The sequence below is a fragment of the Drosophila persimilis genome, unplaced genomic scaffold (genome assembly GCF_003286085.1).
Source record: "Drosophila persimilis strain 14011-0111.01,24,50 unplaced genomic scaffold, DperRS2 tig00000000-arrow-pilon, whole genome shotgun sequence".
Classification (NCBI taxonomy): domain Eukaryota; kingdom Metazoa; phylum Arthropoda; class Insecta; order Diptera; family Drosophilidae; genus Drosophila; species Drosophila persimilis.
The window spans coordinates 21,712,884-21,734,141 of NW_020825288.1; the positions used below are offsets into that span (position 1 = coordinate 21,712,884).

At 41.7% G+C, this 21,258-nt stretch overlaps 8 protein-coding genes across 11 annotated transcripts; all 8 read left to right on the forward strand.

Annotated features, from left to right (window-relative positions):
- The first annotated feature begins 47 nt into the window (after positions 1-47).
- LOC6591908 lies at positions 48-1,655 on the forward strand. The gene is made up of 5 exons (XM_002017019.2): positions 48-278; positions 333-829; positions 883-1,057; positions 1,115-1,306; positions 1,376-1,655. Exons 1-5 carry the CDS (start codon positions 104-106, stop codon positions 1,564-1,566), a joined length of 1,230 nt encoding a protein of 409 aa, XP_002017055.2. The 5' UTR covers positions 48-103; the 3' UTR covers positions 1,567-1,655.
- Positions 1,656-1,971: 316 nt separating this feature from the next.
- On the forward strand, positions 1,972-3,626 carry LOC6591547. The gene is made up of 4 exons (XM_002017020.2): positions 1,972-2,218; positions 2,279-2,772; positions 2,847-3,213; positions 3,270-3,626. The coding sequence occupies exons 1-4, from the start codon at positions 2,044-2,046 to the stop codon at positions 3,479-3,481; spliced, it is 1,248 nt and encodes a 415-aa protein (XP_002017056.1). The 5' UTR covers positions 1,972-2,043; the 3' UTR covers positions 3,482-3,626.
- Positions 3,627-6,730: 3,104 nt separating this feature from the next.
- LOC6591548 lies at positions 6,731-8,389 on the forward strand. Of its 2 annotated transcripts, XM_002017021.2 has the most exons (4): positions 6,733-6,984; positions 7,045-7,538; positions 7,613-7,979; positions 8,036-8,389. In XM_002017021.2, the coding sequence occupies exons 1-4, from the start codon at positions 6,810-6,812 to the stop codon at positions 8,245-8,247; spliced, it is 1,248 nt and encodes a 415-aa protein (XP_002017057.1). In that variant the 5' UTR covers positions 6,733-6,809; the 3' UTR covers positions 8,248-8,389. The 2 variants fall into 2 exon arrangements, with proteins under 2 accessions (XP_026843232.1, XP_002017057.1); XM_026987431.1 differs by having other exon boundaries at positions 6,731-7,538.
- Positions 8,390-9,815: 1,426 nt separating this feature from the next.
- Positions 9,816-11,344, forward strand: LOC6591549. Its single transcript, XM_002017022.2, has 5 exons — positions 9,816-10,025; positions 10,092-10,573; positions 10,638-10,826; positions 10,886-11,063; positions 11,129-11,344. The coding sequence occupies exons 1-5, from the start codon at positions 9,842-9,844 to the stop codon at positions 11,311-11,313; spliced, it is 1,218 nt and encodes a 405-aa protein (XP_002017058.1). The 5' UTR covers positions 9,816-9,841; the 3' UTR covers positions 11,314-11,344.
- Positions 11,345-12,303: 959 nt separating this feature from the next.
- On the forward strand, positions 12,304-13,846 carry LOC6591550. The gene is made up of 5 exons (XM_002017023.2): positions 12,304-12,539; positions 12,606-13,090; positions 13,160-13,348; positions 13,409-13,586; positions 13,648-13,846. Exons 1-5 carry the CDS (start codon positions 12,332-12,334, stop codon positions 13,836-13,838), a joined length of 1,251 nt encoding a protein of 416 aa, XP_002017059.1. The 5' UTR covers positions 12,304-12,331; the 3' UTR covers positions 13,839-13,846.
- A 286-nt stretch (positions 13,847-14,132) lies between these two features.
- LOC6591551 lies at positions 14,133-14,696 on the forward strand. Its single transcript, XM_002017024.1, has one exon. The coding sequence runs from the start codon at positions 14,133-14,135 to the stop codon at positions 14,694-14,696; it is 564 nt and encodes a 187-aa protein (XP_002017060.1).
- A 1,904-nt stretch (positions 14,697-16,600) lies between these two features.
- Positions 16,601-19,456, forward strand: LOC6591553. 3 transcript variants are annotated; one of them, XM_026992027.1, is made up of 6 exons: positions 16,601-16,671; positions 17,778-18,004; positions 18,080-18,570; positions 18,640-18,822; positions 18,888-19,071; positions 19,139-19,456. In XM_026992027.1, the coding sequence occupies exons 2-6, from the start codon at positions 17,785-17,787 to the stop codon at positions 19,324-19,326; spliced, it is 1,266 nt and encodes a 421-aa protein (XP_026847828.1). In that variant the 5' UTR covers positions 16,601-16,671; positions 17,778-17,784; the 3' UTR covers positions 19,327-19,456. The 3 variants fall into 3 exon arrangements, with proteins under 3 accessions (XP_026847828.1, XP_002017062.1, XP_026847832.1); XM_002017026.2 differs by having other exon boundaries at positions 16,618-16,790; XM_026992031.1 differs by lacking the exon at positions 16,601-16,671 and adding an exon at positions 16,944-16,963.
- A 243-nt stretch (positions 19,457-19,699) lies between these two features.
- LOC6591554 lies at positions 19,700-21,181 on the forward strand. Its single transcript, XM_002017027.2, has 3 exons — positions 19,700-20,603; positions 20,664-20,847; positions 20,914-21,181. The coding sequence occupies exons 1-3, from the start codon at positions 19,755-19,757 to the stop codon at positions 21,093-21,095; spliced, it is 1,215 nt and encodes a 404-aa protein (XP_002017063.2). The 5' UTR covers positions 19,700-19,754; the 3' UTR covers positions 21,096-21,181.
- The last annotated feature ends 77 nt before the right edge of the window (positions 21,182-21,258 follow it).

Here is a 21,258-nt window from a genome sequence, read left to right on the forward strand (position 1 = left end):
TATTGAGAATGGGAGGGTGGGATTGTAGTCTCTAAGTCAACCAGTCTGTTTTTGAGAGTAGGCCACATCGCACACGGCACCGCATGGACAGAAGAGACACAAAATGACTAATCAAACAGCCCCGGAATGGGTGAATAAACAGCTTTTTAATGGTTTGCTGGAACAGACCCACGACAATTTCAAGGCAATAACTAATTTTGCCACCAAAGCGGCCATCAGCGAGGGGGAAAACTACCTAACGATCGTGCTGCGTATTCAAATAGGAATGCAACTGCAAGGTAAGCGAGAAGGTGGCTTATCAGCAAGTCTCATTGACTAACAACTCACTGCAGATGATAGCGAAAAGGAGGTCAGCTATATACTGAAGATACCGCTGGTCAACGAGAGTGGGGATGATGAGTTTCACGATTTGTTCATAGCGGAATTTGAGATGTACGATCGTGTAATACCGGAACTGGAGGCCCTCTATGCTAGCAATACTTCACTCTCACCCAGCTTTAAGCCATTGCACATGAAGTTCCCAGAAATGACAACCAAATGCGACTATATCCTCTTGGAAGATTTACGCACTAGGGGCTACAAGAATGCTGAGAGGACTGTGGGTCTGGAACAGTTTGAAGTTGAGGCAGTTCTCAAGAAATTGGCCCAGTGGCATGCCGCCTCTGCCAAGAGAGTCACTGATCTGGGAGAATACGAGCAGGGTCTCAGGGAAAGCTACTTTACGCCCGAGCATCTGAAGGTGATTGAAGGATTCAACATGAGTTTTACCGTCCCTTTTCTGGAATGCATGCAGAAGTATGGTCTTGAGCCGGGTAATCTTCTTCTGATAGTGAGTAAGATAAGGAAGATGAGGCATAAATTTAAATTTGGTATAATCCGCAGAGCGACTACACTTCCCGCCTGACAGATCTCTATATGGAGTTTGGAGCCAACGATCCTGAAGAGCTGAATGTTCTTAATCATGGAGATTTCTGGTGCAACAATTTCATGTTCAAGTACAAAGAGTCTGGGGAAGTAGAGGATGTGTGCTTTGTGGACTTTCAGCTGCCTAAATATGGTAAAAAATATTAACAATCCCTTTTGTAATATTTTGATACATTTTCTCCACTTTTAGGGACACCTGCACAAGACCTATTCTGTCTGCTTATAACCTCGCCAAAGTTCGACATCAAACTAAAGAAGTTTGATTATTTTATAGAGTATTATTATCGGCAACTGGTGGAACACCTTGCTCTTCTGAAATACAATCAAAACGCACCAACATTGTCGCAGCTTCGAGATAACCTCCACAAAAACAGCCTCTGGGGTAAGTCCTTATGGGGGGATGGGTGTTCATTGTCATGATCATAAATCATGATGGATCTCTTTATTGCAGCGTTCATATGTGCCCAGCGGATGCTGCCCATAGTTCTGATGCCTCCCGACGTGGGCTCAAATATTGGCAATGTCATGGGCGACTCGGAAGAGGCGTCTGCATTCAAGCGTAAGATGTTTCAGTCGCCAGCCTACGTGGAGCAAATCAAAGCCATTTTGCCCTGGCTCATTCAACGCTCGTTTATAAGATGATCGGGTGATTGCAATGGCAAACAGGTTTAGACCCGACCCCTCTCAAAGTATTTAAAGTATTATAATAAATTTAAAGGCAAGCTTTCTTACTCAATCGCATTATTTCCTACGAGGATCGCTTATAGATAAGCCCCATTCATAATATGATGAGGAAAGTATCCCCCCAAATAATTCAATGCCATACATGATCAGAAATGGTTGGAGAGTGCTTTTGTTATTGAGTGAAATGATTCAATTGCATAGCTGAAGCTTTTCGAAGCCAATTGGGAAGGAGAGGAGACCGAGAGAAAGCTCTGGCTATCTGCGACTTGTTTTTGGTGGTCGGTCTATGATAGCTAGAAACCCATAAAGCTATATAAAGCTGAATATAAAACTATCAGCTTCTACCCGACTGGCGGCAGTCCACAAAACCCTGTCCGACCAGGCGTATACTTGATTTGCGAGTGTAAACTTTTGTGCGAAACGAATTTCAACAATATGGCGGCCAGCAAAGTACCCGACTGGATAAATGCGGAAATATTTGAAGATGTTCTCAAGTCAACGGTGCCTGGCTATTCCAAAGTGAAGACCTTCAAGGCTGACAGTGGCTCTGCCGCGGGAGAAAACTACGCAACGATCATGCTGCGTGTCAACATCGAAGTGGAGCTGGAAGGTAATATCCCTTGCTGCTGGAGTGGTGAATTTCCTCCATTTCAAACATATCTTTTTTCAGATGGAAAAGCCAAGGATGTCTCGTACATGGTGAAGCTGCCCCATCAGCTTGAGTTTTACCAGGAAATGATGAAGAAGACCAACATTTTCGACACTGAACGCTTGATGTACAATGACGTTGTGCCCGAGATGGAGGCGCTGTACAAGGCAGTGGGTGTAGATTTGATTTTCGGTGCCAGGAGCTACGATTTCAAAGGAGCCAAGAGCGATTATGTTCTGTTGGAGGATCTGAGCATAAAGGGATTCAAAAATGCTAACCGTCTGGAGGGATTGGATCAGACGCACACGGAAAGAGTTCTGAAGAAGTTGGCCCAATGGCATGCGGCCTCGGCCGTGCGTGTGGCCACGAAGGGCTCATATCCGGAGATGCTTACCATGGGCTTCTTCAAGGAGGAAAGCAAGCCCATGATGACCGAAATGATTAATGGAATGATGGCGAGATTCCTCAAGGTCTGTGTTACCTTCGAGGGCCACGAGGAGTGGATAGAACAGATTGTAAGTAACCAAATATAATCCTGGAAAAGGTAATCCTGGAAGGTATAGCTGATATCCTACCTCGCCAATTCCAGAAAGCACTTATTCCCGCATCCATAGATGAAATGTACAAAATGGCCAAGATCGATCCCCAAGAGTTTAATGTTCTGAACCATGGAGACTCTTGGTCCAATAACATAATGTTCCAATACGATGCCTTCGGTACGATTAAGGAGGTGTATCTTGTGGATTATCAGATTCCCAAGTACGGCACAGTGGCCCAGGATCTGTTGTACTTCCTGCTTTCGTCCACCAGACTGGAGGATAAGCTGAGCAAATTCGATTACTACATCAAGTTCTACCACGACAGTCTGATCGAGAACTTGAAGATCCTCAAGTACACGAAACCCTTGCCCACGTTGCGAAGCATTCACTTGGCCCTATTGAAATATGGAGTTTTCGGTAGGTCAATCTTTAGTACACTCTTATAATGTTCATAATAACACTCTCAATTCCAGGTTACTCCGTTGTAACTGGAGTTATGAGTGCAGTTCTGTTGGATCCTACGGAGAATGCCAGCTTTGAGAACTTCGTGGGCGACAGTGCGGCCGGGGAGGCCTTCCAGTTGCAGTTGTACACCAATCCTCGCTACCGCAAGCATATCCAGGCTATCCTACCCTGGCTCCTCAATCGTGGGGCCTTGGAGATCAGTGCTCCCACAAGCCAATGACAATTTACACAATTTATGCCCGTTGTGCGATAGAATTTAACGCAACCGACCGACCGTGTGATAATGCTGATAATGATATCTGTTTTTTTTGATAATGTGCACACACAAGTATTAATAAAAACTAAAATTATTCTCCAAACCTAAATCGATAACGGGTTTTACAATCGAATCAGTTTGCAAAAAGTCAGTGTGAATCGTATTTTTGGGATCGATGGGGGGTTGAAGTGGGTTGTGACTCACGCTTCCATAGAAAATATGAGGGGGAACGTTGTGAGTTGCTGCGGACACCGAACTCTACATTTATACCCGATACTAAGTTAGTATGGCTCTCCTCCGGCAGACGCCGCTAACATTAAACGACACTACAAAGAGTGCGTGCGAGAGGGATAGAAAATCAGTCTGAGTGTGACGTCGGGCGCTGCGAAATTTTGCGATATACGTTTCATAGTGAGATCTAACAGAAGTGCGGATACCAAATTTGGTTACTCTAGCCTTAATAGTCTCTGAGATTTGTGGATGCCCCAGATTTTCGTCCTTTGCAGGGGCGGAAGGGGGTGTGGCGAAATTTTGACACAAAACGGTCAAGGTCCGATATATTAGGAGTGTGGATACCAAATTTGGTTTCTCTAGCTTTTATAGTCTCTGAGATATAGGCGCTAATGTTTTACTCTAAGCAAAGCCGGCTATGCTACGTGTGGGTTAGAGAGAGACAGGGCGAGAAAAAATTAAAGTGTTTTCTTGATGCTGGCTATAATAATAATACGATCCAATTCAGATTCTGCAGTCTAAAAAATTTAGTCATTCTCTACGATTCTGCGTTTTTGGTTTTTTCGTATATTTAAAATTGTTGATGCCACAGATTTTCGTCCTTTGTGGGGGCGGAAGTGGGCGGGGCGAAGTTTTGAAATATTCTTGTAGCAATGACACATCACAATGGCATATCTGGATTCATAATATCAAAAGCTCGTATACTCTTTGAGCACTAGGCGGTGATAGGGACAGGGCTCATTCGACTCGGCTATTGATGCTGATCAAGAATATATATACTTTATGGGGTCGGAAACGATTCCTTCTGGACGTTACACACATCCATTTTCACCACAAATCTAATATACCCCAATACTCATTTCGAGTATCGGGTATAAAAACACAGAAGATAGCGACACTACGCAACTGATGTTCAAACAAAAAACGAATACTTTGACATGAATGCGAAATTGTCGTATCAAAACAAAACACTTGCTGGAAAAAAGCTTTAATCTGTAATATTACGAGTACACTACGTATACTACTACTACGATCTTTCCGAACATTGTACTCCCAAAGCTTCATCGCTATGGCATGGTATGTATGGTATGCACACTAAGAGATCTGTATTGAGTGAAATTTTAATGTTAAAATGGAAGTAAAGTTCAAACTGAAGGCCGTCGAGATTTCCAAATGGTATGATCTTTTTAGCCGATTTTTTTAATACTAATTATAATACGTTATTACTTATGATTGCATGCACAATTTCTGAACAACTGAATAAAATGTTCGTAATTTGTCCCTAGAAAAAATGACTTTTCATGTCATTAACCTACGTTTCGGAATATGGGCAAATGCTACTCTACTACCCTACCATATATGGTTATAACTATTTGATAGAGAAACGAGGGGGACGGTTGAGAGTTGCTGCTGCGACCGCAACTCTACTATTATACCTGATACTTTGTCAGTATGGCTTTCCCTCGGCAGACGACGAGTACATTGAGCGACAAAAAGTGTGTGAGAGAGAGACAGAAAATCAGTCTGAACGTGTCGTCGGAGCTGCGACCGAAAATTGATGTGTTACCCTTGGCTATAATAATCCGATCTGAACTAAATTCGGAAATCAGGTGCATATGGTCATTCTCTATGAGTGTAAATTTTAATTTTTTAGCTTTCCGTATCTTCAAAATTGTGGATGCCACAGATTTTCGTCCTTTGAAGGCGGAAGAGGGGGCGGCGAAATTTTGAAATACACTTGTGCAGGTTCGATATCACAGGAGTGTGGATACCAAATTTGGTTGCTTTAGCTCTTATAGTCTCTGAGATCTAGGCGCTCACTTTTTGCAATTCGCAAAGCCGACCATGAAACGTGTGTGTTAAGGAGAGACAGAGCGGGAAAAAAAGAAATTTTGTTCTTCATTCTGGCTATAATAATGATACGATCTGGTACGATAATGATAGATTCTGCAGTCTAGAAGATATAATCATTTTCTTCGATTCTGCGGATGGTTTTCTCGTATCCTTAAAATTGTGGATGCCATAGATTTCGTCCTTTTGTGGGGCAAAATGTCGTTGCTCTAGCTATATATATATTATATATATATATATATATATATATATATATATTATAGTCTTTGAGCACTAGGCGCTCATAGGGACGGAAAGACGGACAGACAGACAGGGCTTAATCGACTCGGCTAATGATGCTGATCAAGAATATATGTATATATACTTAATGGGGTCGCAAACACTTCCTTCTGGACGTTATACACATCCATTTTTACCACAAATCTAATATACCCCTATAGTCATTTTGAGTATCGGTTATAAAAAGCTTAGTAGAACCAGCGTAGCAAAACAAAACGTGATGAACGCCAGTGCTAAAAGCTCTCTCCCCCAGCGACGACATACCACACACTTCCGATTAGATCTTTTATTATATTAAGTAATCCAATCTCCAATCAGCAAACACCTTGCGAGCATAATGCCACTTCTCTAATTTGAAAAAATGAGATATCGAAAATATATTTTGTGGATCTGCAACTGATAAAATGAGGAACAGGAGCACAGGTGGGTAATGCACTCTTATTCCATCCTGCAATGGCAAACGGGCTTAGATCCAACCCCTCTCAAAGTATTTAAAGTATTATAATAAATTTCATTGGACACAAGGCAAGCCTTCTCACCCAATCGCATTATTTCGTACAAGAATCGCTTATAGATAAGCCCCATTCATAATATGATGATGAAAGTATCCCCCCAAATAATTCAATGCCATATATGATCAGAAATGTTTGGAGAATTCCTTTGTTATTGAGAGACATGAGAGGAGAGGAGACCGAGAGAAAGCTCTGGCTATCTGCGATTTGTTGTTGGTGGTCGGTCTATGATAGCTAGAAACCCATAATTACCAAAGCTCTAGAGCTAGAGTCGGTACGCTGCGAACACAAAGCTATATAAAGCTGAATATAAAACTATCAGCTTCTACCCGACTGGCGGCAGTCCACAAAACCCTGTCCAACCAGGCGTATACTTGATTTGCGAGTGTAAACTTTTGTGCGAAACGAATTTCAACAATATGGCGGCCAGCAAAGTACCCGACTGGATAAATGCGGAAATATTTGAAGATGTTCTCAAGTCAACGGTGCCTGGCTATTCCAAAGTGAAGACCTTCAAGGCTGACAGTGGCTCTGCCGCGGGAGAAAACTACGCAACGATCATGCTGCGTGTCAACATCGAAGTGGAGCTGGAAGGTAATATCCCTTGCTGCTGGAGTGGTGAATTTCCTCCATTTCAAACATATCTTTTTTCAGATGGAAAAGCCAAGGATGTCTCGTACATGGTGAAGCTGCCCCATCAGCTTGAGTTTTACCAGGAAATGATGAAGAAGACCAACATTTTCGACACTGAACGCTTGATGTACAATGACGTTGTGCCCGAGATGGAGGCGCTGTACAAGGCAGTGGGTGTAGATTTGATTTTCGGTGCCAGGAGCTACGATTTCAAAGGAGCCAAGAGCGATTATGTTCTGTTGGAGGATCTGAGCATAAAGGGATTCAAAAATGCTAACCGTCTGGAGGGATTGGATCAGACGCACACGGAAAGAGTTCTGAAGAAGTTGGCCCAATGGCATGCGGCCTCGGCCGTGCGTGTGGCCACGAAGGGCTCATATCCGGAGATGCTTACCATGGGCTTCTTCAAGGAGGAAAGCAAGCCCATGATGACCGAAATGATTAATGGAATGATGGCGAGATTCCTCAAGGTCTGTGTTACCTTCGAGGGCCACGAGGAGTGGATAGAACAGATTGTAAGTAACCAAATATAATCCTGGAAAAGGTAATCCTGGAAGGTATAGCTGATATCCTACCTCGCCAATTCCAGAAAGCACTTATTCCCGCATCCATAGATGAAATGTACAAAATGGCCAAGATCGATCCCCAAGAGTTTAATGTTCTGAACCATGGAGACTCTTGGTCCAATAACATAATGTTCCAATACGATGCCTTCGGTACGATTAAGGAGGTGTATCTTGTGGATTATCAGATTCCCAAGTACGGCACAGTGGCCCAGGATCTGTTGTACTTCCTGCTTTCGTCCACCAGACTGGAGGATAAGCTGAGCAAATTCGATTACTACATCAAGTTCTACCACGACAGTCTGATCGAGAACTTGAAGATCCTCAAGTACACGAAACCCTTGCCCACGTTGCGAAGCATTCACTTGGCCCTATTGAAATATGGAGTTTTCGGTAGGTCAATCTTTAGTACACTCTTTTAATGTTCATAATAACACTCTCAATTCCAGGTTACTCCGTTGTAACTGGAGTTATGAGTGCAGTTCTGTTGGATCCTACGGAGAATGCCAGCTTTGAGAACTTCGTGGGCGACAGTGCGGCCGGGGAGGCCTTCCAGTTGCAGTTGTACACCAATCCTCGCTACCGCAAGCATATCCAGGCTATCCTACCCTGGCTCCTCAACCGTGGGGCCTTGGAGATCAGTGCTCCAACAAGCCAATAAGAAATTTACACAATGCCCGCTGTGCGATAGAATTTAACGCAACCGACCGACCGTGTGATAATGCTGATAATGATATCTGTTTTTTTTGATAATGTGCACACACAAGTATTAATAAAAACTAAAATTATTCTCCAAACCTAAATCGATAACGGGTTTCAGTTCAGTTCAGTTTCGAATCAGTTTGCCAAAAGTCATTGTGAATCGTATTTTTGGGATCGATGGGGGGTTGAAGTGGGTTGTGACTTACGCTTCCATAGAAAAAAAAGCACGGAAGATAGCGACACTACGCAACTGATGTTCAAACAAAAAACGAATACTTTGACATGAATGCGAAATTGTCGTATCAAAACAAAACACTTGCTGGAAAAAAGCTTTAATCTGTATTATTACGAGTACTCTACGTATACTACTACTACGATCTTTCCGAACATTGTACTCCCAAAGCTTCATCGCTATGGCATGGTATGGATGGTATGGACACTATGAGATCTGTATAGAGTGAAATTTTAATGTTAAAATGGAAGTAAAGTTCAAACTGAAGGCCGTCGAGATTTCCAAATGGTATGATCTTTTTAGCCGATTTTTTTAATACTAATTATAATACGTTATTACTTATGATTGCATGCACAATTTCGGAACAACTGAATAATATTTGTTGCCCAAAACAATAATGTCGTATTTTCGTCCTTGGAGATTTTAATCTTCCAAATATTTCCTGGTCTCCATCCAAGGACTCTAATCAGATGTTCCCATTCATGCAGGTAAACAGCATATGCAATAGCAGAGGTAGGATTTTAGACCTTGACCACCGACACAACAAATACTGTAGTCTAAAGAGGATCCCGTCTATCTTTTTCCGAAGACCTTTTTCATCCCACCCTGGAAATTGATACCCACCAAACCCTGCATAAAGCCTTCGGCTATATTTTGTTTCATGAGATCGAGTCCGCCACTAACGCATTCTACAGCACAGATAATTTTATGACTTATGATTTGTACAATAAACAATAGCTAGAGAAAAAGCTTTGTAGAACCAGCGTAGCAAAACAGAACGTGAAGAACGCCAGTGCTGAAAGCTCTCTCTCCCCCAGCGACTACACACGACACACTTGCGATAAGATCTTTTATTATATATTATTATAAAATATATATTATATTTTATTATAATCCAATCAGCAAACACTCTGCGAGCATAATGCAACTTTTCTAATTTGGCATGGAACTCGAGGTCTTTGTTGTAGGCTTGACTTTATATTTAATCAGAATAATACGACCACAGTCAAAGAGCGACAAAAGACTGCCCTATGCGATTATTCGTTATGCGGTGCAGAGTACTGTCTGACGATAAGTGTATTATCCAGATGTCTGGTTTGATTAAAGTAATAAAAAAGGTTATGCAGTCTACAATATAATATAGTATATATGCACTTTATCAGTGATTGCACCTTATCACTTAAGAAAGTGATAATATTAGATTATATTAGTCGCTTCAAGAGCAGATAATTGCTCCCGAGACTATATAAAGGGCTGCACTTAAATAAAAAGAAGTGTAGCAGGTCTGAGGGCGAACGAAAGAACGACGATTCCACCGACCATGGACATACAGAAATCCATCGAAATTCCGGAATGGGTGAGACCTGAGATCTTTGAAGATCTCCTAAAACACCAGGTCAAGGATTACAAAGAAACGAAATCTCTAAGACCCAGTGCAGGAGTCGCTAAGGGCGAAAATTATGCCACCATAATGCTGAGGGTTGAGTTGGATGTAGAAACTGAAGGTAGGTACTTCTCAAATCAGTCTGTTCTAGAGTCAAACCATACAAGCAAATTTGTTTCCTTTTCAGACAAATCACAGGTGACAAAGGCCTTTATGCTGAAGACACCCATGGCTGCACATCGCCTTATATTAATTAAAGGAGATAATATTTTCGACACAGAGCGAGGAATGTATTTGAAAGTAGTACCCGAGTTGGAGCAAATGTATCGCGATGTGGGTCTCGAGGTGAAGTTCGGGGCTGACGCCTATGAGATCCCCACCAGCGATTACTATGTTCTGCTGGAGGACCTGAAGCCCCAAGGATTCAAGAATGTCGATCGTCTACAGGGTTTAGATCAAGCTCACACCGAGAGTGCTCTGCGGAAATTCGCTCAATGGCATGCCGCATCGGCAGTCCGTGTGGATACCAAGGGGCCATACGAGGAGAAGTATACAAGGGGATTCTTCAAAAGCCAGCCAGTCTTAAGCTCTATCTGCAATGGTAGCATGAAGTCTTTGCTGAAGTACATTGAACTCTACGAAGGACACGAGACGTACTTAAAGGATTTGGTAAGCAAAGAAATGGGACAAACGTCCTCTTAATGCCTTTTCTAATTTGTACGTATATCTACAGCATAATATTTCGAAGAAGTTAATGGATGTGGTTGTTGGTCTAGGAGAGCCGAAATCTGAAGAGTTCAATGTTCTAAATCATGGAGATGCGTGGAGCAATAACATTATGTTTCAGTACAACGAGAAAAATGAGATATTGAATACATATTTTGTGGATCTTCAATTGCCAAAATGGGGAACAGTAGCACAGGTGGGCTATGCGCTCTTATTCCATCACGATTGCTATCTAATACTATATTTTTTCCTCAGGATTTGTACTACTTCCTCCTTTCATCTCCAAGCTTGGCTATTAAAACCCCGAAATTCGATTATTTCGTTTGGTTTTATCACTCGGAGCTCGTCAAGCACCTTCAACTCCTAAGCTATTCAAAACCTCTGCCTACGCTGAAAAGTATACTTCACGATCTTTCCAAGTACACTGGTTGGGGTAGGTGATCCTCTTGAAATACGTTTTACAATATTTTTTCAATCCTATCCTCATCTATCTTTTAGGTTTCATTTCCACCATATGGATACTGGGTTATGTTTTGATGGATCCCACTAATTACACTGGCTTTGAGGCACTCTTTAGTGACGAAGAAAGTAGTTTTAAGAAATCAATGTTCACTAATCCCAGATACCGAAAGCATGCGGAAGTCCTTTTGCCATGGCTCCAATATCGGGGCGCCCTGGAATAAACAATAAATTATATATTTTCAAAATACTGTATACTACCCAATTCATTTTTTTTTACAATATTTTATAGCCTAGGAAAACGCTATTTCAACGCTAAAAATGCAGTGTAACGGACAGAAATAGAACGGGGGCGGACGTGTTCATGTTGTCTACATGAAATCTACATCTACAAGCATCCATACATACATTAAAAGAAATCTCCATGTTACTTACATTATATCGACATTAAAATGTTTGATTATGACATATATATGCTTTCTACCTAATATCTTCATGATCTACACCATCATAATCTTGCGAAGCTATTGGGGTATATTAGGTTTGCGGTGAAAATGAATGTGTGTAAAGCCCATAAGGAAGCGTTTCCGACCCGACCTTATAAAGTATATAAATTATTGATCAGCATCAGTAGCCGAGTCGATTGTGCCATATCTGTCTGTCCGTCTGTTCGTCTTGTTAGACACATAGTTCTCAGAGACCATAAGAGCTAGAGCAACGAACTTTTGTATCCAGACTCCTGATATTACACTGAATCATAGAGAATGAGTATATCTAGCATCTGAATCAGTCTCTCGCTCATACACTCTTCGTCGTGGAGGGAATCCATGCTGACTAAGTACCGGGTATAAATGTGGAGTCGCGGCCGTAGCTGCGACTCATAACGTTCCTTTTCGGTTTTGAATGATTTTTGTCATGACATGATTCTGCAAATAAAGTTGAGATGCAAGTCCTTACGAGTTACGTATATAACGTAAACCGTGATAACAAGCTTATCTTCCGGATGATGATTTTAACAAACCCAAGCTCTAGTAATTAATGAAAGTTGCACCTTTTGTGCCTAATCACAATGAGAACGTAAAGATTTGAGATAATCAACCGTCTTGTCTGTCTTAAATGATAATGTTTATCGCTCATAACAGAATAATTTGTTCGCGAGAATATTTAAAAGACTGCGCTAGAAGGCAGCCAGCACTACGAGTAGATCTCTTAAAGCGAAAGAATCAACACAGTTCTCCTAAGATGCCGCCACAGACCAAGGACGAAGGGGAATGCAGCGAAGCTAACCAAATTCCGGAATGGGTGAAACCAGAGGTCTTTCAGGATCTCCTAAAACAGCAGGTTAAGGATTATAAGCAAACAAAATCCTTGAGAACCAGCGCAGGTGTCGCTAAGGGGGAAAACTATGCCACCATAATGCTGAGAGTTGAGTTGGATGTAGAGACTGAAGGTACTCCTCATATCAAATCAGCTTTGTTTTGTATGTTATAATAGAGGATCTTTTTTTCCGCTCAAGATAAATCCAAGGTCACAAAGGCCTATATGCTGAAGACCCCCCACGACACAGACTCCTATCGAAAACTATTGCAAAAATCGAATATATTCGATATAGAGCGCGGAATGTACATGAAAGTGGTTCCCGAACTGGAGCAAATGTATCGTGATGTGGGTTTCGAGGTGAAGTTCGGCGCTGACGCCTATGAGATCCCCTCCAGCGACTACTATGTTTTGTTGGAAGACCTGAAGCCCCAAGGATTTAGAAATGCCGATCGTCTACAGGGTTTGGATCAAGCTCATACCGAGAGTGCTCTGCGGAAACTCGCTCAATGGCATGCCGCATCGGCAGTCCGTGTGGATACCAAGGGAGCATACGAGGAGAAATACACGAAAGGATTGTTCAAGAGCCCAGAAATAGTTCATGCCTTGTTTGACGGCAGCATGAAGACGTTGCTGAAGTACATAGAACACTATGAGGGGCGCGAGACGTACTTAAACGATTTGGTAGGCAAACTAACTAACAATGTAAATTACAATAAGTACTTATTATGTTATCTAAAAATGTCTCTACAGCTAAATATCTCGAAAAAACTAGGGGATATGGCGGCTGACATAAGCGAAGCGAAACCTGATGAGTTCAATGCTCTCAATCATGGAGATGCTTGGAGCAATAACATTATGTTTCAGTACAACGATAAAAATGAAATATCGAATACATATTTTGTGGATCTTCAATTGCCAAAATGGGGAACAGTGGCACAGGTGGGTATTTCACTCTTATTCCATCACGATTGCTAGCTAATATTATATTTTATTTTTCAGGATTTGTACTACATCCTCATATCGTCAACAAGTTTGGACATAAAAACATCGAAATTTGATTATTTCATTTGGTTTTATCATTCAGAACTCGTTAAGCACCTCCAATTGCTGAAATATTCAAAGCCTTTGCCCACACTTAGAAGCATTCACAATGATCTTTCCAAGTATAGTGGTTGGGGTAAGTAGTTCCATTCTAAAATACAATTTTCCAATTTTTAATTTAATCATAAATCTTTCAGGCTTGGTTTGCTGCATATCTATAATGGGATTCGTTTTACTGGATCCCATACTGGATGATGATGGTGATTTCGATCAAATTCTTAGAGGCGAAGACAGTAATTTTAAGAAGTCAATGTTCACAAATCCCAGATACATAAAGCATGTGAATTCCATCCTGCCATGGCTGCAGCATCGTGGGGCAATGGAATAGTAATATAATTAATTTAAGTTTTTTATTGGCTTTCAACCTACCACAAAACACAAGTTCAAAGAGCTTATTTAAGCCTCGAAAGATTACAATAAGTGATATCGCTGTACTTATATTTGATGATATGACATTCTGGTAATTAAATGCACTTTTGTTAATCGAGAGAAGAGAATGTTCTGCCCAGATCTCTAGTATATGTGCTTTAAATTAGCCGATTTCAGCATATATGTATGTTTAGTATTTCATCGGGTCTTGTAAGTACAGGGACCCGACATAGACCTTCAGAAGCAAACATAAATGAACGAAAGTGCTAGCAATGACGACTTCAACGCCGACGAGCTGGTGGCATCCGAATGGCTGAATGAACAGTTTGTCACAGAAGTTCTCAGCAATTATGAAATGACACCCGAACTGAGAATAAATATGTTGACCTTCTTCCCGGCCAGTGTCAGGGGAGATCACTATGCCAGTGTGAGGTTTCGAGCCAAAGTGGAGTACACCAAGCGGAGAGGAGCAGGAGCCTCCACCAAGTCTCTAATCATCAAGACGATGCCCGAGCAGGAGGGACACAAGAAGGAAATGTTTGCCGACTCCTATCTCTTAAAAACGGAGTTAGGAATGTACAGCACAGTCCTGCCGGAGTTTGAGAGGATACTCCGACGGGCGGGAGATGACACCAATATGCATGGGGAGTGCATATTTCACAGTCTAAAGCCACGACAGGTGATGATTTTCGAGGATCTCGTCGAGATCGGCTATTTTGTGGTGAGGGATCGTGCACCCACTTTTGAGGAAATTCGTCGGGCCTATTTAAAGCTGGCCAAATGCCATGCCGTCAGCATGAAGATACTAAATAAATAAACAAGATTTAAAATACACATTTTTCTGCTACTCATAATCCACATTTCCTTAAAGACTATACACTCGGATTGTTTGGTTTATGTGCTACGATGGAGGACCCCATAATGGCAAGCGGAATGGCTCCCTTTATTGAACTGCTCGGCAAAGTGCCGGAGTTCAATAATTACAAGCCATACTTTGAGAAAATCAAAGCAAATTATTTACAACGCGTGAGGGACATCATAGAGGAGCATCGTGAGAATCAAAGGCCGGATGGGTATTATGTGCTTTCCCATGTCCAAGAACAATGACGAGATAGGTGCCTGCGAGGACTGTATGCTGCTGGATTATCAAGTCAGCAAGTTATGCCCCATTACTATAGACTTGATCTACTCGATCTATTTGTTGATGGACCCCGAGCAGCGTTGGAATGATTTGGATGACTTGATTGGCTTTACTTTTCGGTTTTAATAGAAACTCTTAAAATAATCGATTTTAAAGGAGAATTTCCCACCCTAAAAGACCTGTGGCAGCAAATGTATCGTCACAAGCACTATATTATGTTATAGCAATTTTATTAAAGCTGTTTTTCTGCAGACTTCTTTTCGATCAGCACAACTTTGCCCTTCATTTGGGCGTTGAAAATCAAGGCCTTTGAGATTGAGGACCTGATAAAACAGAAAGAATTGCGTGCAAAATTCTATAGCTTGGGAGGATTCATTGAAGATGTGACAAGAATGCTGGATAGATTCGATAGATTGGGCTACTTTGAAGAACTATGAGCAAAGCATTGACTTGTTATGAATTTTCATGAATTTTATATTAATATTCTAAAAAAGTCTATATTCAGATTTTTCCAAAAGAGGTTTCGCTCTTCATAAGCTTCTAGCTGTGCTTTCTAAAGAGCTTATAGGTTATTCTTTCAAGTTCTCAGATTTCTCTCAGTATTTGGCGACAAAAGCTCCTCCAATCATTGCATCAATGATAGCGGAGAAGACCGTATCGGTAGGGTCTTTTCTCTAATTGAATTAAAACTGTAAAACTTTTAACATGGAAAGATAGTATGGATTAATTCTAGTTCGCATATTTAGGCCACTTCTTTTATGAAATTTTACTGGTATTACTGTGATTAAAAAAAAAAAAACGGCCTCTAACTGGCTGCAACTTAAACTTTTTGAGAGATTTTGGAGTTCTATCGAGTTTTTTACAGTGCAGCCATGTCCTTCGCAATAACTAAGAACATTTTAATCAGCTATTCCACCTATAAGATAGACGGAAATAAGATAGTATACTTGCATGCTCTCTAATTTGAATTTACAGACCTATGTAGGTGATGTTTTTTGCCAACGCTTTCGATAAGGAAGGCAACACAAAACCAACATGAATTTAATTTGCATTGTAAGAAATGTGAAGATATTGATAGATCGAAGCAACACTTTGACATGCAAATGATGGTCTTTAACGATTACCAAATTTTCTATCAAAACTTCCGAGAGATTCCCCACTTCAAACCTCGAGGAACATCTGGGGGCTTCGTTTATACCCATCACATGTCTCACGGTGAATCAGAGTGTGCTGGTGTACAGCAATTAATAAAGTATCAGAAAATAATTAGAGCGAATGGCAGGAGCAAAGAGAACATCAGCAAACGATAAAGACTTGGAAATAGAAACGAGAAACAGTTTTTTCTGTTATCAATCAAACAATAGACGACGTTTCGTTCCATATCAAATGTTTGTATAGACATCACTACACGGCGTACGGGTGATTGTCGACTCTTTTTGCCGGTTTTGGCGAATTGAATTACAAAATAAACTTCAATCAAATGCAGGCGATAAGGAATTTCTATGCTTATAGCCAAATCGGGGCAAAACGGCAGTCCCCGTATCGCGCTGCTCGTATTTTCAAATCGACAGTCGCCCGGGACTGCAGTCAATCGAGAGCTGCTCGAATTATCAGGCACGTAGCTCCCTCCATTCACCAATTAAGGAAAAAGGTTTGCACGTCCAAAAATCTCTTCGTAGCTGGGTGACACATTCGCGATTTCCACGGAAAGTTCTTTAGTGCCTTATACGGTCAATACTGTGTGGAGTGTGCTGTTTGCTGGCAGTCCAGGTGTGAAAATATATAAATAAGGCTACGAATAAGACCCAAAATTTAGTCATAGGCCAAGGTTTTGGAGTGAAGATAATACATAGTTCTGTGCGTTATTATATTTAATTATCCTTATAAAAGGATAATAGCTCTGTGATCTGTGTGAAGTTTGGTTTTTTCTCGTCATAAAAAAGGTACTATTGTCCACAGGTTTCGTAATATTATCGCTTTAGCGTGTGTCCATTAACTGACATGTGACCTGATTTATGATATGCCTTCATTAAATAGCGATTGGCTTGATAATAGGCTAATCAATGAAAGTTCGGTAATTACCCCGATTGCAAGTAAAGCCCTATTACATATCTATATTGCTGATGATTCGCAATGAATTTATCTATGAACAAATATATGTATTCTATATATTAGTATATAATATTATATATATTTCTTACAGTATATCGATGCACTTATACTTAAGTTGAAGTGTTCTTCTCTATCATAAATTGTCCTAAATGGTTGTTGATACCGAGAAAACACTTGATAAGCGGTATGGTACTCTGCTGTCTCATATCCCATTCACTCGTATATATTAAAGATAGAGGTTCCATGGGAGGTTTGATTGGAAGACCAGATACCTCCTCTATATATTATTATTGTGAACTGATTCCACAACGTTATCTCAATATTCTTTGATAGTTACCGACATGGTAATCCCTATATAATTATAGTGCATCTAATATAATGCATGAAAAAAAGATATTTTATGTCAGATATCTGTGGTATCTGTTCTGTTCAAACATGGGTGTTCTTGATGGGATGGGTTAAATTTCTCGCGCCTCAAAATAAACAGCCATTGGCGCCACCTATGTGTGATAAAGTTTTGATAACGGTTATAAAAACTCGACGAAACTTGCCTTTTTAGTGTGACTGTACCCTTATCAGGTTAAGATTATTTTTGAACGAAATTTAAAATTTACTGACAGAAGTTAACGCGATAATCTTTGACAGGTCGAACATGCCTGAGGCTACCAATGGTCACGATGAGGCTACGGCTAAGCCTGTTCCTGCCAGCAATGTGCCCGAATGGCTGTCGAAGATAACCCTTGAGAAGGCAGTCCAGGCACAAATCGGGGACCATGCGAAGATCATCGCAGTAACGCCACAGCAGGGAAGCAGCGAGGGCGAGAACTATTCCTCCCTGTTTCTCCGGCTGCTGGTGGACGTGGAGTTGTTTGGTAAGTGCTCTTGCCTGCCCCACGACGATTGTGAATAAATAAGCTGGTAATCTACCGATCCTTATGATCTTCCAGATCACTCCACCAAGAGTCTGTCCTTTGTGCTTAAGGCACAGCCCAACAATGACGTGATGGCCGCCATTCTGGGCAAGCTGAAACTCTTCCAAAAGGAGGAACTGATGTATCACTCTATATTGCCAAAGTTCGAGCAGCTTTACGCGGATGCCGGGAAGCCCATACAGTTTGCCCCCAAGGCCTTCAAGGTAGACCGCGATCTGGGCGTGGACTACATCCTGCTGGAGGATTTGCAAAAGAAGAATTTCAAGAATGCCAATCGCCTGGCGGGTCTTGATTTGAATCACATGCAGAGGGTCCTGGAGAAGCTGGCCGCCTTCCATGCCGCGTCCGCCTGCTATGTGGAGCATCATGGATTCTTTGGTGAAGAGTTCGTGGTGGGCGTGTTCAGTGAGGCCAATCGACAGCTGTTGCAGGAGTTCAATGCATCTGGAGCCTTTCTGGCACAGCTCAAGAAGTGGAAGAATGCTCAAAAGATATACGAAAAGTTGGTGGGTTTACAGATGGATTTCCTAGGAACCATAACAAAATATTTGATATCTTTTTGGGATCTCTTATAGGCTGATAGTGACAACTATCTGGTGGATCGTCTGCTGCAGGATCAACAGTTCAATGCCAGGGAATTTAATGTTCTGAACCATGGGGATTGCTGGGCGAATAATATAATGTTCCAGCATGATGCTTTTGGAACCATTAAGGAGACACTTTTTGTGGACTTTCAAGTGGGAAAGTACGGCAGTCCGGTAGTGATAACATTCATTTTCATGGCTTGGAAGTTCTTATATCTTTTTTCCCCCCCCCCAAAAAGGCCAATGATCTGTACTATCTTATCTTGTCCTCGGCTGCCCCAGAACTAAAAGCGGCCAAGTTCGACTATCTTGTGCGTTTCTATTTCGATAATCTAATCGAAAACCTGAAGCTACTGCAGTACCATCGACCCCTGCCCAAACTAAAGAACCTACATGCAGCGCTCTTCCGCAATGGTTTGGCTGGTGAGTAATCAGTGATTTCTCCTTTTAGTATTTTCTAATAATTCCCACAACTTCTGTCTATCAATAGCCTACATGGTGGTATCCAAAGTACTGCCTGTGGTCATGTTGGACAAGACAAACAATGCCAATCTGGAGAGCTATATGAATGATGAGTCCAAAATGAAGGTGGCAATGTTTACGAACCCCAAATACGTGCAGGTGATGACGGAGCTGCTGCCATGGTTGGATAATCGCGGCCTGCTCGACTGGAAATGATTATATTAAGGGGCCAAATTACGGCTGCTAATAATGTATATTTAATAGCAATACAGTCACAAGCTGTACAATTTTTGGCAATCAAATACAATGGCTACAAAATACATACAAAATGGATGTAAACACTTTACATTTTTATAAATGATTATTATAATAATCATAGAAGCATAGTTCCGTTTCTCTTAAAATGTTTTTGGGATAGCCCAAAGAGCCCGGAATGATTGTGATCAGATCTGCTGTTCCTTTCAGTTTCATTGATATATATTGTTCTATTTTCTATATCTTCATGTAGGCTTTTGGGTCTATATCAAAATTCTTCTGTTCTTTCAGTTCAGAAACTATTTATAAGCTACAAGTGTATTTTTTATTTATATAGCTCTTACAAAACATAGCTTAGAAAACCTAAAAAGTAAAAAATTCAAAGTGCAATGACAAATCAAAAGATACCCGAATGGGTTAATGGTCTCTCGCTGAAGCAGGCGATACATGCCACCCTAGGAGATGGCGAAAAGATCCTGGACGTTACGCCAGTCATTGATGAGATACAGTACCGCAACTGCACCGTTCTGCTGCCCATCAGTGCGAAGGTTCTCATGATGGATCAGACTTTGCGGAAGATCACGTTCATGCTGAAGGCCCAGCATTGCAGCAAGTTTCAGGCCAGGATCATGACCCACCTGAAGCTGTTCGCTCGAGAGGACCACATGTATCATAAAGTTTTGCCCAAGCTCGAGCACTTGTTCCAATCGGTCGGCAAGACGGTGACATTCGGGCCACGGGCCTTCAAGCTGGACAAAAGCATAAAAGTGCACTACATACTGATGGAGGATCTCAGGACCAAGGGCTACCAGAACGTGTGTCGGCAGGAGGGCTTCGACTTGGTGTCCATTAAGGCGGTGCTCAAAAAACTCGCCGAATTCCATGCCGCCTCGGCTGTCTATGTGGAGCGCCACGGCATGTTTGGCAAACTGTTGGCCGATGGGGTATACACGCGGAACAACAGGAATATTTTGAAGAAACTGAACGATGTGGATCCCTTTCTGTCGCAGCTCAGGGGCTCCAGTCTGGCAAGCCGATTCCACAAGCGGCTGATCAACAAGGAACGCGTCCTAGTGGATCGCATGCTCGAGATGCACAGCCGACAGACTTTAACAGACTTTTGTGTCCTGAACCACTGCGACGGCTGGGTGAACAATGTGATGCTAAAGTTCGATTCCTTTGGCAAAGTGGAGGACACTGCTCTGATTGACTATCAGGTAGTCAGGTATGGATCTCCGGTGGGTACTTTGCACTTATTCTTATTATTACCTATATCTATTCATTATTCATCCCCTTAGGCCCACGACCTGTACTATACAATCCTCTCCTCTGCCCAAATGGAGATCAAGCTAGATAAATTTGATCATTTTGTGCAATATTACTATTACCATCTGGTGGATAATCTCAAGATACTCAACTACCGAGGCCGTACGCCGCAGCTCAAGAACATACGCGATGGTCTCCACAATAATGGTCTGGCAGGTGAGGTCCTAAGAGTTCCCAAGAGATCCCATGTTCCAATGATACCACCAATAATTAACTTCACAGCATATGTGGTGGCGACACGGGTATTGCCCATTGCAATGATGAGTCAATTAGAGGACGAGGTCAACGATCCATATTCATATGCAACCAAACTAAAGGGTTCCATGGCCAATACTAAGTACAGTCAGGCCATGAATGACATTCTGCCTTGGATGGACGATCGCGGTCTGCTCAATTGGTGTTAGGTCTCTCACCACAAAATGTTCTCAGTGTGAAGCATTCATTATTTAATTCCCTACTTTCAATTAAATGCGTTTTGTAATCACAAAAACCGACCGTGTTTATTACCTCACTCCTTATCATTATGGTCTAGTATAAAATTACTGTTCGCACGCCCATCTTTCAACC

Coding starts and splice junctions, on each gene's coding strand:
- LOC6591908 (XM_002017019.2), top strand. CDS start 104: ATGACTAATCAAACAGCCCCGGAATGGGTGAATAAACAGCTTTTTAAT. Junction 279..332: donor AATAGGAATGCAACTGCAAG/GTAAGCGAGAAG, acceptor AACTCACTGCAG/ATGATAGCGAAAAGGAGGTC. Junction 1,058..1,114: donor CTTTCAGCTGCCTAAATATG/GTAAAAAATATT, acceptor CTCCACTTTTAG/GGACACCTGCACAAGACCTA.
- LOC6591547 (XM_002017020.2), top strand. CDS start 2,044: ATGGCGGCCAGCAAAGTACCCGACTGGATAAATGCGGAAATATTTGAA. Junction 2,219..2,278: donor CATCGAAGTGGAGCTGGAAG/GTAATATCCCTT, acceptor ATCTTTTTTCAG/ATGGAAAAGCCAAGGATGTC. Junction 2,773..2,846: donor AGGAGTGGATAGAACAGATT/GTAAGTAACCAA, acceptor CGCCAATTCCAG/AAAGCACTTATTCCCGCATC.
- LOC6591548 (XM_026987431.1), top strand. CDS start 6,810: ATGGCGGCCAGCAAAGTACCCGACTGGATAAATGCGGAAATATTTGAA. Junction 7,539..7,612: donor AGGAGTGGATAGAACAGATT/GTAAGTAACCAA, acceptor CGCCAATTCCAG/AAAGCACTTATTCCCGCATC. Junction 7,980..8,035: donor ATTGAAATATGGAGTTTTCG/GTAGGTCAATCT, acceptor TCTCAATTCCAG/GTTACTCCGTTGTAACTGGA.
- LOC6591549 (XM_002017022.2), top strand. CDS start 9,842: ATGGACATACAGAAATCCATCGAAATTCCGGAATGGGTGAGACCTGAG. Junction 10,026..10,091: donor GTTGGATGTAGAAACTGAAG/GTAGGTACTTCT, acceptor TTTCCTTTTCAG/ACAAATCACAGGTGACAAAG. Junction 11,064..11,128: donor TTCCAAGTACACTGGTTGGG/GTAGGTGATCCT, acceptor TCTATCTTTTAG/GTTTCATTTCCACCATATGG.
- LOC6591550 (XM_002017023.2), top strand. CDS start 12,332: ATGCCGCCACAGACCAAGGACGAAGGGGAATGCAGCGAAGCTAACCAA. Junction 13,091..13,159: donor AGACGTACTTAAACGATTTG/GTAGGCAAACTA, acceptor ATGTCTCTACAG/CTAAATATCTCGAAAAAACT. Junction 13,587..13,647: donor TTCCAAGTATAGTGGTTGGG/GTAAGTAGTTCC, acceptor TAAATCTTTCAG/GCTTGGTTTGCTGCATATCT.
- LOC6591551 (XM_002017024.1), top strand. CDS start 14,133: ATGAACGAAAGTGCTAGCAATGACGACTTCAACGCCGACGAGCTGGTG.
- LOC6591553 (XM_026992027.1), top strand. CDS start 17,785: ATGCCTGAGGCTACCAATGGTCACGATGAGGCTACGGCTAAGCCTGTT. Junction 18,005..18,079: donor GGTGGACGTGGAGTTGTTTG/GTAAGTGCTCTT, acceptor ATGATCTTCCAG/ATCACTCCACCAAGAGTCTG. Junction 18,571..18,639: donor AAAAGATATACGAAAAGTTG/GTGGGTTTACAG, acceptor GATCTCTTATAG/GCTGATAGTGACAACTATCT.
- LOC6591554 (XM_002017027.2), top strand. CDS start 19,755: ATGACAAATCAAAAGATACCCGAATGGGTTAATGGTCTCTCGCTGAAG. Junction 20,604..20,663: donor TAGTCAGGTATGGATCTCCG/GTGGGTACTTTG, acceptor TCATCCCCTTAG/GCCCACGACCTGTACTATAC. Junction 20,848..20,913: donor CCACAATAATGGTCTGGCAG/GTGAGGTCCTAA, acceptor TTAACTTCACAG/CATATGTGGTGGCGACACGG.